Genomic DNA, 13,814 nt, shown 5'->3' on the forward strand with positions numbered 1-13,814 from the left:
GAATTTTCTCGAGCAATTTGTTCGTAGTGAAAGAGCGAGCGAAGTTTTAATTTAAGTTCTACAACAAATATACGCTCCTGGTGAGTCTTTCCAATTCCGTTCGATTTAGACATTTGTACCGTAAATTGCACAACAGAAATTGAAGGAATTTTTTGAGAAAAGGCCGCATTAAATTCCCTTGTGTCTCGTTGGAGTGTGCCGTTCGAATTTAGTTTTGTGAAGGAAAGACCAGAGTCACACACGCCATTGCAGCAACCAAACGAGCAAACTCTCACAACTTCAAAGTAAAAAAATTGAATTTATTCACAATTACTCTCCTCGCCGTTTACTTAATGAACAAAGGTAAATCTTCGTACATGAATGAATGGTCGATGAGAGTGAATAATACTTTCCGTTAGATCATTGACTGATTTTGAAGGAAACATTGTCGTGACAGTCCTTGCCAAACTAGTTCTGATGTTTTTCAAATGTTCCTACGCTTTTTTTCTTCTTGCGCGCTCTCTAATTGACAGGTGTTAGATTGTGACAGATACTTGTAAAAATAATGTTTCAAAGTTTGTTTGGAAGCCTTTTAATCATCTTTATCGTTACGGAAATGAAAATGTTTAGCTGAGGCACCTCTCTTTAATTTGCATCACCTCTATTTTAACTACCATTTACTCACTCAAAAATTGTTCAGTTTATGGAAGATCTTGCCGTATTTACGGCCATAAGTCATTCGGGTTCTTTCGGAAAGAATTTCGTCAAGTTTAAAAACAATAAATATGTTATTTACCGGCTAAGGGTCGGTCCGTATGGTGAAAAACTGTGACCTCGGTCTTGAAAATGCTGCCCTCAGCCTACGGCCTCGGGCAGTATTTTCAAGACCTCGGTCACAGTTTTTCACCATACGGACCTCCCAGCCGGCAAATAACATATATTTACGGTTTTAAAAGCAACAAAAATTAAACTTTTCGAGTCGCCAACGTTACAATTTTGTAAAGCGATGCGAATTATAGTCATAAAGCGAAAAACCAAACTATCGGACTTCAAGCGAGAGTTAGAGACATTGTGAAGCTTCAAAAGCACGAAAAAATACCATGAATGAGTAATGAGATGTCCAAAAAGTATTGTTTCATAGAAGATATTGCGTTAAAACTTAGAACTTTTCAGTAATTTTCATTATAACGCTGCGCAATATTTCCAGGCGTGAAGTCAACTAAACATCGAACTAAGCAAAAAAATGAATTTTATTTCGATTAGGGTTTCATAGACGATAGAAATTCATTCGTTTTTTCGGTTCTAACAGAAAATCCAAAAAAAAATTGTTTTTTTGAATAAAAGCTTTTCTTCCGAAACGTTCCTTGCTCAGTTTTGTCTTTTTTTTTTCCTCATTTATATTTTTTCACCGTGTCACATGAAATCTCTCCACGCGCTGAAAAAAATTTGCATATTCACCTTGACATCTGATCCGCATGCTTTTTTGTACACGTGCACACGTGCGTGTACATGTGCAATTTTATCGGGTTTGCTGGAATACAATAATCAGAATTCATGGAAAAAGAGTTTTGACCGTTTTAGCTTTTGTCATGGCAATTTGTGTATCTTTCCAGCTAAGTCTTATATGGAGTACCCGTTACTCCTTTTCTGACGTTGTTCGTGAACAACTAGATGTCGAAAACCACGTGCAGCCCACACAATTACGAGAACCGAAAATGAATCACACGATAACATCTACTTCGCAAACTCATTACAAATCCTTTTTTATAACCAGGAGATCTTGTATGCAACATTACGACCTTCTTATCATTATCTCCTCCGCTCCAGGTAATTTCGAAAGAAGGAATAACATTCGTAAAACATGGGCATTTGAAAGATCCGCAAAACCAAGATGGACGTCAGTTTTTCTGGTCGCCCAGACATGGAATGAAACAGTTTCGAACGTGTTGCTTGACGAAGATGAAGCTCTTAAGGACCTCGTGCGAGCTAGCTATTATGACCACTACTGGAATCAAACCCGAAAGATACAAATGGGCTTCGAATGGGCAGTAACGTATTGCAATTTCTCGTTTCTTTTGAAATTGGATGACGACGTGTTCGTGCACGTTCCAAGAGTTCTCTCCTTCTTAAGCGCACCCACCACGCCAAAAAAGAAGTTTTACGCTGGCAATCACTACACAAATCCTGTTCCTTTGAGAAAAGGCAAATGGAAGGTAACTTACGAGGAATATAGCGGGACGAGATATCCAGACTTTTGCCCCGGTTTTGGATACATTTTATCTCACGATGCTGTACGTGCGTTTGTTGACACTTTCTCTTCCTTGCCGTTCTTCAGACTGGACGATGTTTACGTTGGCATGCTGGCGAGTAAGAACGGAATAAACATTACAAACAATGTGGGTTTTGAACTATGGCATCCGCCCCAATATGTATGTGTTCCAACAAAGAATACTTGGATCATGTGTACTATAGGTGGACTCGGTCGACATATCGGGCGACAGTCGACCGATATATCGGTCGACTATCGGTCGACTATCGGTCGACTATCGGTCGACAATCGACCGACTATCGGTCGACTGTCGACCGACTATCGGTCGACTGTCGACCGATAGTCGGTCGATTGTCGACCGATAAATGTGTCGACCGATATAGTCTTAAACCATCGATACTCGACCGATACATGACCGATACATGACCGGTACTTGACCGATACATGACCGATACTTGACCGATACATGACCGATACTTGACCGATACATGACCGATACTTGACCGTTACTTGACCGATACTTGACCGATACTTGACCGATACTTGACCGATACATGACCGATACTTGACCGATACTTGACCGATACATGACCGATACATGACCGACACTTGACCGATACTTGACCGACACTTGACCGATACTTGACCGACACTTGACCGATACTTGACCGATACTTGACCGATACTTGACCGATACTTGACCGATTCACGACCGATACTTGACCGTTACTTGACCGATACTTGACCGATACTTGACCGATACTTGACCGATACATGACCGATACTTGACCGATACTTGAACGATACATGACCGATACTTCACCGGTACTTCACCGATACATGACCGACACTTCACCGATACTTCACTGATACTTGGCCGATAATTCATTGCCCCCCGGGGGGGAGGGTTTATTCCACGATAAAAGATATAAAACTCTAATAAGTAATGTGATTACCTCATAATTTAGATGTAAATTGCGTGTCTGGAATCCAGTTTTAAATTTCTCTTGTGCCGGCCATAGCGCGTATCGTCTCCGGCAGCGAATTCCAAGTCCTTACAGCGGCGAAGTAACGAAGAGACCTTAGACCATAATAATAATAATAATAATAATAATAAAACTACTAATATAGCGCTTATCCAGTCCTGTTCTAAGCGCTTTACAAAAATATTAAAATATCACACGTTAAAATAATATTAAAAGTAAGTCTTAAGTTAACTGATGTCTAAGATATAGGCGTTTGACATGGATAATAAAAGAGATCATACATTAAAGTAATTTTTAAAAAGATGAGTCTTAAGTTTACGTTTAAAAATATTTAAATTGTCACAAGAACGAATGTCATCAGGTAGTTTATTCCACAGTTCAGGAGCCGAAACAGCAAAAGCTCTATAGCCATAGGACTTGAGATTAAAGTTGACAGGAGTCAGACGCAATGTTGAAGACGAACGGAGCGTTCTTGAAGTTGAATAACGGCGTATTAGGTCTTGAATGTAGACAGGAGACTGCTGGTGAAGAGCTTTATGGGTGAGCAGAATTATTTTGAATTTAATTCGCTCAGAAATTGGAAGCCAGTGTAGGTCGAACAAAACAGGGGTGATGCGGTCGAATTTACGAGAGCTGGTAGCAAGTCGAGCCGCCTCATTCTGCACTGATTGGAGCTTTTGGATAGTGTATTTGGGGACACCGTATAAAAGAGAGTTACAGTGATCCAACTTGGAGGTTACAAAGGCGTGGACTAGAGTCTCAGTGGTCTTAATGGATAGTAATTTCCTTATACGGGAAATGTTCCGAAAATGATAGAAGGCATATTTACAGACAGATTTGACATGAGGGAGCATTGACATAGTACTATCGAAAACGACGCCGATATTTCTGGAAGATGAAGACGGCTGTATTATATCAGAACCAAAACGAAGTGGAGGTATAGACTGTTGAGGGTTGTGCTTTGAGTAAAGGTAGAGAAGTTCAGTTTTGTCTTTGTTTAGCTTCAGCTTATTTAAGGCCATCCACTTATCTAGATCAGATAAGCAATTCTCGATTTTAGCAATGCTACTGGTTAATTCCAGATCATCGTTAACGGAAAAAGAAATGTACAACTGAGTATCATCGGCGTAGAAATGAAATTGCATGTCGTGAAAACGTAAAATGTCGGCAAGAGGAGCAGTGTAAAGTAGGTAGAGGATCGGCCCAAGAACGGAGCCTTGAGGTACTCCACACTTGAGCTCACGAGATTGCGATTTCCTTCCATCGATTAGGACGACTTGTGTGCGTTTAGTAAGGTAGGAGCGGAACCAGTCAAGTGCAGTGCCACGTATTGAGAATTTAGAATTCAATCTTTTGAGCAGTATTACATGGTCAACAGTGTCAAATGCAGCGGAGAGATCTAGTAACAGGAGCATGACACAGTGGCGATTATCGATAGCAAGTCATTTTGAACACGGAGAAGGGCGGTTTCGCAGCTGTGGAATGATTTGTAGGCAGATTGTAGCGGCTCTGTGAGTTGGTAGAAGTCAAGATAAGCTTGAAGACGCACTGCCACAACCTTCTTAATGACTTTCGAGATAACCTTAAGGTTCGAAATAGGCCTAAAATTACCAAGAACTTCGTGGTCCAGGTTCGGTTTCTTGAGAAGAAGGGTTACAACAGCGTTTTTAAGGGACTAAGGTAGAAAACTAGATACCAGTGGCAGATTTACAATACTACAAATAGATGGTAGGAGCAGGTCCAGATGTTCTTTAAGTAACGTGGCTGGTAAAGGATCCAGACAGCAGGATTTCTGCACAACAGAGCGGGCAATCTTCGATAGTTTAAGATTTGAAGTAGGTGAGAAGTTGCTAAGCTCACAATTAGTGGTGGAAACATCCAGTGAGGAAAACTAATCCGGAATTTCAGAAGGAGTAGGTATACTTCTAATACGGGTTATTTTATCTTCGAAGAAGGTAACAAATGTATTAGCGAGATCTTCAGCTGCTGTGCTGGTTGGATAACTTTTCTCTGCTTTCCTGTGGAGGAGACGGTCGATTAATCGAAATAGGGCTTTGTTGTCGTTGCCAGCCTCTGAAATACGATTAGAGTAGTAATCCATTTTTGACTTAAAAATGGTGTTCTGAATAATAGTGCGTTGATTAGCGTAAAGTCGATAGTCTGATTCAAGTTTGGAGCGTCGCCAGCGCCTTTCAAACTTGCGGCAGGTTGTTTTCTGTTTTCTGATTTCCTCGCTGTACCAGGGAGCATTAGGTCGCAGATTGATGATTCTTGTGCGCAAAGGTGCATGTTTGTCTAAAATGGAAAGTAAAACCGATTCATACTGGTCACAGAGTTCCGTAATTTCCTGAGATGGTGAGTTATATAAGGCGGAGGAACGAATATCACGCCGTAGGTTGTCTGGATCAATTGTACGCAGTTTACGTGATGAGATGGTGAGCTTAGCTTTAGGTGGTCTCTTGATAGCCAAGGTGCAAAGAACAGCAAAGTGATCAGAGATAACCGGGTCATTGATGGATAAATTTAAGACAGTTTCTTCGCCAGATCTTGTGATAATGAGGTCAAGGGCGTTGTTGTTTTTGTGCGTCGGGGTGTGGACATTACAGACTTCCAGATTGAAACAGCTTAAAAGGTCGAGAAACTTATTGGCAGTGTTGTCAGATGAATCGTTGACATGAAAATTGAAATCACCGGCTAGAAGAAGACGGCCGGTAGAAGATACTAGCCTTTCCAGCAGTGAAGAAAAATCATCAAAAAAAGCAGCATGTGTAAGACCATTCTTGACAGAAATTGGAGGGCGGTAAATAACAATAATACGTATGATAGATGAGGACCAGTGAAGCAGTACTTCTTTAAATTCAAAAGATTTAAACGGATCCGATTTAATTTGCTCCATTTTCAGATTTTTCCTGTAGAGTAGGCCAACACCTCCACCATTTCCATTAGGTCTTGGTATGTGAACAAAAGCATATCCGGTGGGACTGATATCACGAACGGTGTAGTCAGAGCAGTCATCGGGTTTAAGCCAGGTTTCAGTTAAAGCAAGAATGTCGATGTTTTTGTCAACCACAAAGTCTTTAATTTGTAGCGTTTTATTGATGATGGATCTTGCATTTAGAAGGCAGAAGTTTAGCGAATTTGCAGATGAAGAATTCAACGGGTGTCGTTTAATCGTTACCAAGTTATTTAAATTAGGTCCAACAGATAATTTCACACTTGAAGGTTTACGAACATTCCATACAGAACTAATTTCTGTGATTTTGTGGAAACCATACGATTGCTTCATGGCCTTGCCTGCTCGAGTGCGACGTGTTCTGAGAATCCCTTGAATTTTCAGGAACTGGAAAAGGTCGGGTTGAAGTACCATGTTTTGTACATCTTACTTTAGGTATCAAAGCATATTTGTGCCCCTTTAATTACGATGCGTGTTCTTTACTTGAAATGAATTAGCTGTAGTGGTGGGTGTCTTCTTTTGAAAAAATCTGTCTATCGTAATTAACATATATTGGGTGAGACGACCCTTTAATGTGTTTTGTAAACCAATCAAATTGAGCATTCTTTCTTAATGAAGGGTCTTTGCTATAAATACATGTCATACCTTAGTGCACGGTCCTTTACCCTCTCTAGTTTTTCAAGTATATTCAACCTATTGACTTTGCCTGTTACTTTTCGGAGATAGATGTGGTGTGAGAATTAAGGATCTGTGTTCACTTACAGTAGATCAAAATTATGAGATCTACAACGCACGATGTTTATTGCGTTGGAGACTTACTACATCCTTTTCAAAGGTTAGGTTATATTTGGTTTTATTATCTGTGCTTTGGAGGCTTATTTCATTGGACAATGAATGGCATTTTAACTTTTTTTCCGCCGCCGCTGTCATTATTCGTTAAAAAAAGTGTCACCGTCTGTCGATAAAGAGCACACAATTCGACTATTTAAGAGTGATTGTCAGTAAAAATCAAAGAAATCGTGGCCACGGTCAAAAAATCGATTTCGCTCATACTTTGTCAGTTTGAAGGCCTAGGTAAGTAACTGAAGGATATGAGGTTAGTTTTTTGAAATATTCCATATAACGGCAGAAAACCACGAAAAACGGTCACCCTACCGGAAGCTCGGATTTCACCTGACGGAAACTCGAAATTTTACTCTTTTCAGCTTCTCGCTACACAGACGTTTACATAGCTGTGAATCTTTCTTAAGTATAATTGAATACATTGATTCTTCCTTAGTCAAACCATGGGAATTATTTTTATCTCTGCTTATTTGTGAGCGAACTGAGACCCGATTAAGAAGACACACTTTTCTCATTTACGCGAAGGTGTAAAATAACCCAAACTCAGCGACGAAAAAAGCTGACCGGTAGTTCTTCAAATCCTCTTATATTATAACCAAAGACAGTTCAGTCATTGATTTTTAGGTCTACGGTTTTAAATCTTTAGGATCTAGTAGCACTTTTGCATGAACGCCAATCAAAATTCGATAAAATTCCAATTAAGCGCCTTTGAAATTTACAACTCTACATAACAATGCACTATTGAATAAATTAACTCCTCGGCCAAAGTTTGTACATAAAACATAAGGGTTTTACTTTCTTAGCGGTTTGAACCTTTAAAAAATATATATTGATGTTAAGTATTGTCCACACAGGTAAAACAAACTATGAAACACCAAAATTACCACGAGCTGAAATTAAATCTCACATGCTCGCTCCCTAATCTGAGTCACGCACGAGCGACTTCGCTACAATTAGTACAGTAAAAAACAGATATTTACATCTGTTAATTTACAATAAGTCTTATTTTAAAATATCTTACTCAACGATGTGCCAGGTTCCCCAGTTAACTTGCTGAAGTAGAAATAAAAGAAAATATCATAATAGCAATTCAAACTGAAACGATAAGAATTGATTTTATTAAGAATGAGAAGCTTTATGCCGTCGATAGCCAATCAGAAGTACCTGTTCTCACGAAAATTGCATCGTTCTTTAAATAAATAAATCGAATTAACTTTATCTGTGAAACATTGCAACTAAAACCAGAGTTTATTGTCGGGGAACTTCATATAACAGCGATGTCTTGCTCGTTCTTGAATAGTGTTGGTGGGATTTGCGGCGCAGACGAACGCACAAGTTCTTCAACTTCCGTCACGCCTCTCACGCAGTGTAACAGGGATATCAAAAATCACAAAAAGTCGTTGAAATTTTCCGGAATTGAAACGGAGGTAGAATTAATTTTGGCGAGATGTGGATGTTTTCAAAAGCCGGCGAATTTATCGGATATGACTATCTGTCCGGTTCATCGTGCCAAGTTAGGTTTAGGTTGGCGAAGGACGGGTAATCTTTGCACCATCCCGGAAGTTGTTTCTGGTCACTGCAAGGAGCTGAGGAAGGCACCCGCACAGGAAAAAGGAATAAATTTATTCCAATCCATGAAGATATTTGAGCTTTCAAAACAGCTCGTCCCTGTGGGCTCAGGTAAGCAACCAACTACTTGATGTTCTACCAAACAGAGACTGTCTCCAATGAATTATTTTTAGTCTATTTATTCTGATGACTTGAGATTATATGAAAGAATCATTTGTTTAAACGACGGAGAGAAATAAGTAAGGTTGATGAAGGACATTTCGTTACTTATCTCTTCATTCAGTTGTCCAATCCAATTTTTTTATAACAACCTTTATTTCATGCCTCTCATTTTTGTATGGATTGCGCTTCTATTAGTGTGTGCACTGTATAGTGCCCTACCCACTTTGTCGCCAGGTATGTGAGTGAGTGAGTGAGTGAGTGAGTGCCGGTGTCTGTAAACAAACAGGTCTGCAGCGCGCACACAGCACTACCCACATGTATACAATGAGTTCCTATTTTTTATCAGTATCTCTCAGTTCGTACGCGGGGTGTGATTAGTCAATTTTGCGCGGCCCAATAAACTTTAACTAGTTTCCATTCCCGCGCGCCCGATTGACCTCAGAGACATAATGAATATCTTACTAACCTCGTTTCACGGTCTGTAACTTACAGTACGCACCTGGAATTCGGTTAGTAGGGGTTAATTTGCTTTGTTTAAAACATTTCAATTTCGTTTCGCAAAAAGCCACTTGAGAAAGATATAAACAATAAACAAAAGAAAAGGATAGTCTAATCACAATGCTACTCCCCCCCCCCCCCTTCTTCTCACCTCTTATCGCGCAGTCAACTTTCGATTGTTATTTTATTCTGTGGGTCGACAAAACTTCAGACTTTTGTGTTTAAAAAATACGCGCCTTTCGGTAATTTCGGAGTTTTGACGGGAGTTTGACTATGTTTTTTCTAAAGGAATTTGCGTAAAATGCAGAAAGATGCTTAGTGTGTATAAGGAAAGAGCACCTGAGAAATGCCAGATGACCGCTGAAGTTTCAGAGATCGCCGAAACCTTGAACAAGTTAAACCTGGTGAGTATACGCACATGCTTTATTATATGATATGAAATACCGGTGGCAAGACACTTTCCCAGTTATATCGCTTATCAGAGACCTTATAGTCTTTCTGTCATGTCAGCCCATCTCTAAACGTTTCTTCAGGCCACCAATAAGCATTCATCCTTTCACTTCACAAAGTCATACAAACTCACAATCTAAAATCATTATGACGTCGTTTACGTCTTGATCTATTCCCCACACTTTAAAATATATTTAAGGTCTTTTTTTAAATTTTTATTTTATTTGCCGGGGAGGGGGGTGGGTGGTTGGCAGGCGAGGGAGCAGGAGAGAGGAGGATGTAGATTGGATGGGTGGCCAACCCTTTCCATTGTGTATCTGCAGAAGTAAGAAAATTAATTTGTACATCAAAACCTAAATACGTTATATTACACCATTTGAAATCTAAAAAAGCATCTGTCGAGGACTGTTAAATTACTTGTCCTATGATATGTGTCCATGGCAGCCGAGAGGTGAGACACAGACATGTAAATAAAAAATCTGCAAGTGATCCAAACGCAGCCAGTGATGCCAATAGCCGAGAACAAGAAGATGATGATGGTGAAAACGAGCAAGCCTCGCCACTTTTCCCATGCCCCGAGGAAGGGTGCATTAAAGCATACAGCCGCTTTGTATCATTACAAGTACATCTAGACACGGGGAAACACAAGCGACTACCTGAACAGGAAACGCTGTATGACAAAGCAAAACGAGGATATGCTTCAAAGCTAATGGATGAAGGTAGCAGGATTTCCATTGTCCAGTTACAATGTGAAGAACAAAACAGCCAATGCTTTTCGCCCCTTACAATGGGATGGGCACTTAAGACAATCACAAAGAAGACACGTTTTACGCAAAAACAGAATGAATTTTTGAAACAACAATTTGAAATTGGCGAGCAGAGTGGAAGGAAAGCAGATCCGAATGAAGTCTCAAAAATGATGAGATCTTCAAGGGACGAGTTCGGAGCTCGTCGATTTCTACCAGAAGAAGTTCTAACAGGACAGCAAATCACTGGATTCTTCTCACGACTGGCAGCAAAGAAAAGGCTTCCTCCCAGTACAGTGAACCGGGAAGAGTCGGACGAAGAGACCACTAGAGAAGATGACAGACCATCACAAGAACAGGTAATCCAATCTGAAATCTGTGTGCAAGTGATGAGAGAGGTTTCCCTTCAGCACCCCATTGTATCGTCGTCAGGTTACAACATCTGTGAACTCATGCGCATGGGCAAGAAAAAGCTGATGTCACTGAGTGTGGACATGCTGCGCAGTATTTGCGATGAACTTGGTGTGGACGTCTCTAATATAACACAAAGACGAAAGAATCCGTTTATTAGTCGTCTTTCAAAGCTTGTAGGCGAGTGCGGCTGTACCTCATAAGCAGATTAATAAACTGTTTTCTGTTGACTAATTATGCCTTGCGCATAATTGTATACAAGATAACATCATTTATTTTCTTTCGAAAAAATCGTTTCATTTGATCGTTATCTTTTTTTAAAAGTGTGTTCAGTGAAGAGGTAGATACACTAATGGTATGGCGACCACCTCAAGGCTGCCACCGAATTAAACCAGCCAACCAGTCACGTAATGTAAGCTAATTACAGTTGTATATCCATTCAAAGTTTTAGGGCTAAAAAGTTTGAAATTGTCTCCGCAAGAAGCCAAGAAAAATTCAAAGTAACAAAGCTTGACGTACAAGATTGATCAAAGATCTACTTAAATATAGTTTTGTGGGGAAATGGCCATATTGGAGTGATGCAACGACCGTAATTGTGCTATTAAACGTAAACATATAAATGTTGATGTGACGTTTCCACTAGTATAATGTGCAAACTGTGCACTTTGTGGGTGGTTGGGGAGAGAGAGTAGTATGGTTGTTAAATCCTTTCCCCCACCCCCTTCCCTCCTTTTTAAATGTCGTAAAAATGACAGTGCACATTATTTATTCTTCGGTGCCCTCTTTGGAAAATTCTTAGTATTTTTCATCGAATATTGTCAAAATTAAACTTTATTTTCTCTATCAATGACAGACTGTAGTGTTGTTTGACAAGCGCAATCAATAAAACATGCAAGTCGTGAAACTCATAGTGTTTTCAATAGTCGCATTGGACAACAGAATGAAGAGGATACAAAACTCATTGGAGACAGTTCCTGCTTGGTAGTACATTTTTTAGTTGTTATTTACCTGAGCCCATAGGGACGAGCTATTTTGAAAGGTCAAATATCTTCATGGATTGGAAAAAATATATTCCTATTCCAGTGCGGCTACTTTTCACAGCTCTTGCTGAGTGAACCGAAACAACTTCCTGTATGGTGCAAAAATTTATACTTTTGAACATGATGTATTACTCAGTAAGTGACACAGGCATAATCGGAAAAAAATCCGAGTGCTTCATGGGACAAATATCCTGCATACTGCTAGGATTGGAATGTCATGTGTGGCATACGTGCAATGGAATAAATGTGATGGAATATTTTTAAGCCTGGTGAATAAATGAGAATGATGTATTATTCAGTAAGTGACACAGGCGTACTCGGAAAAAAAGAAATCCGAGTGCTCTCGGCCATCAGGAGTCGAAACTATCGACATCGTGTCAGGTTATGCCTAAGTGACACGATGAGACGGTACGGGTAGTCATCTCCAATAAACTCGTTGGCTTTTAAAAACACGCAATCTTGCTAAAATCAATTCTGGTTCAAGTCCGGAGAGTTTTTTAGGATTTCGTGCGATGTTTTATATCCTTGTTACACAGCGTGAGCAGTGTGACGAAAGCTGAGTAAGGGTAGAAATTAGCCATTGGAAGTTACTTAGCAAGTGCGTTCGTCTGCGCCGCAAATCCCACCGACAATATTCAAGAACGAGCAAGACGTCGTTGTTATGTATGTCTATTAACTTCGCCAACAACATACTCTGGTTATATGGTTAAGTAGATTTGTTTATTTAGAGAACGATGCAATATTTGCTTTTCGTGGAGACAGTTACTTCCGACTGGTTTTCGACGGCACAAAACTTCTCATACTGAATAAAATCAATTCTAATTGAGCTAGAATTACTATTAATGTTTTCTTTTTTTTTCAGCAAGTTAACTAGGAAACCTGGCAAATCTTTGAGCGAGATATTTTAAAAATACGACTTATTTAAAATCAACGGATGTAAATATCTGTTTGTTACTGTATTAATTGTAGCGAAGTCGCTCGTGCGTGACTCAGATTAGGGAGCGAGCCTGTGAGATTTAATTTCAGCTCGTGGTAATTTTGGTGTTTCATAGTTTGTTTTACCTGTGTAGACAATATTTAACATTAATATATATATTTAAAACGCTTCAAATCGCTAAAAAAGCAAAACCCTTATGTTTTATGTACAAACTTTGGCCGAGGAGTTAATTTATTCAATAGTGCTTTGTTATGATTTCAAAGGCGCTCAATTGGAATTTTTTCGAATTTTGATCGGCGTTCATGCAAAAGTGCTACTAGATCCTAAAGATTTAAAACCGTAGACCTAAAAATCAATGACTGAACTGTCTTTGGTTATAACATCAGAGGATTTGAAGAACTACCGGTCAGCTTTTTTCGTCGCTGAGTTTGGATTATTTTACACCTTCGCGTAAATGAGAAAAGTGTGTCTTCTTAATCGGGTCTCAGTTCGCTCACAAATAAGCAGAGATAAAAATAATTCCCATGGTTTGACTAAGGAAGAATCAATGTATTCAATTATACTTAAGAAAGATTCACAGCTATGTAAACGTCTGTGTAGCGAGAAGCTGAAAAGTGTAAAATTTCGAGTTTCCGCCAGGTGAAATCCGAGCTTCCGGTAGGGTGACCGTTTTTCGTGGTTTTCTGCCGTTATATGGAATATTTCAAAAAACTAACCTCATATCCTTCAGTTACTTACCTAGGCCTTCAAACTGACAAAGTATGAGAGAAATTGATTTTTTGACCGTGGCCACTTTTTTTTAATTTTCCTTGATTTTTACTGACATTTACTCTTAAAGGGTTAAAAACCTCCAGTTTGAGACATGACTGCAAACGGGACGTCGGTAGAGTGAACTCGCAATACTTCCAGCCGCACTCATAAAGTTTTGATTTCTATTTCATTCTATATCAAGCGCATGTTTTTAGTAAACG

General features: G+C 39.5%; 2 protein-coding genes across 2 annotated transcripts; one reads left to right on the forward strand and one right to left on the reverse strand.

Moving 5' to 3' along the window:
- The first annotated feature begins 1,536 nt into the window (after nt 1-1,536).
- LOC113666401 (beta-1,3-galactosyltransferase 1-like) lies at nt 1,537-4,749 on the forward strand. The gene is made up of 2 exons (XM_089205984.1): nt 1,537-2,442; nt 4,613-4,749. The coding sequence occupies exons 1-2, from the start codon at nt 1,569-1,571 to the stop codon at nt 4,747-4,749; spliced, it is 1,011 nt and encodes a 336-aa protein (XP_089062110.1). The 5' UTR covers nt 1,537-1,568.
- Nucleotides 4,750-5,125: 376 nt separating this feature from the next.
- LOC149045937 (uncharacterized) lies at nt 5,126-6,601 on the reverse strand. The gene has a single exon (XM_089205985.1). The coding sequence runs from the start codon at nt 6,599-6,601 to the stop codon at nt 5,126-5,128; it is 1,476 nt and encodes a 491-aa protein (XP_089062111.1).
- Between the last annotated feature and the right edge of the window lie 7,213 nt (nt 6,602-13,814).

Source organism: Pocillopora damicornis, chromosome 5 (genome assembly GCF_964200805.1).
Source record: "Pocillopora damicornis chromosome 5, jaPocDami1.2, whole genome shotgun sequence".
Taxonomy (NCBI): Eukaryota; Metazoa; Cnidaria; class Anthozoa; order Scleractinia; family Pocilloporidae; genus Pocillopora; species Pocillopora damicornis.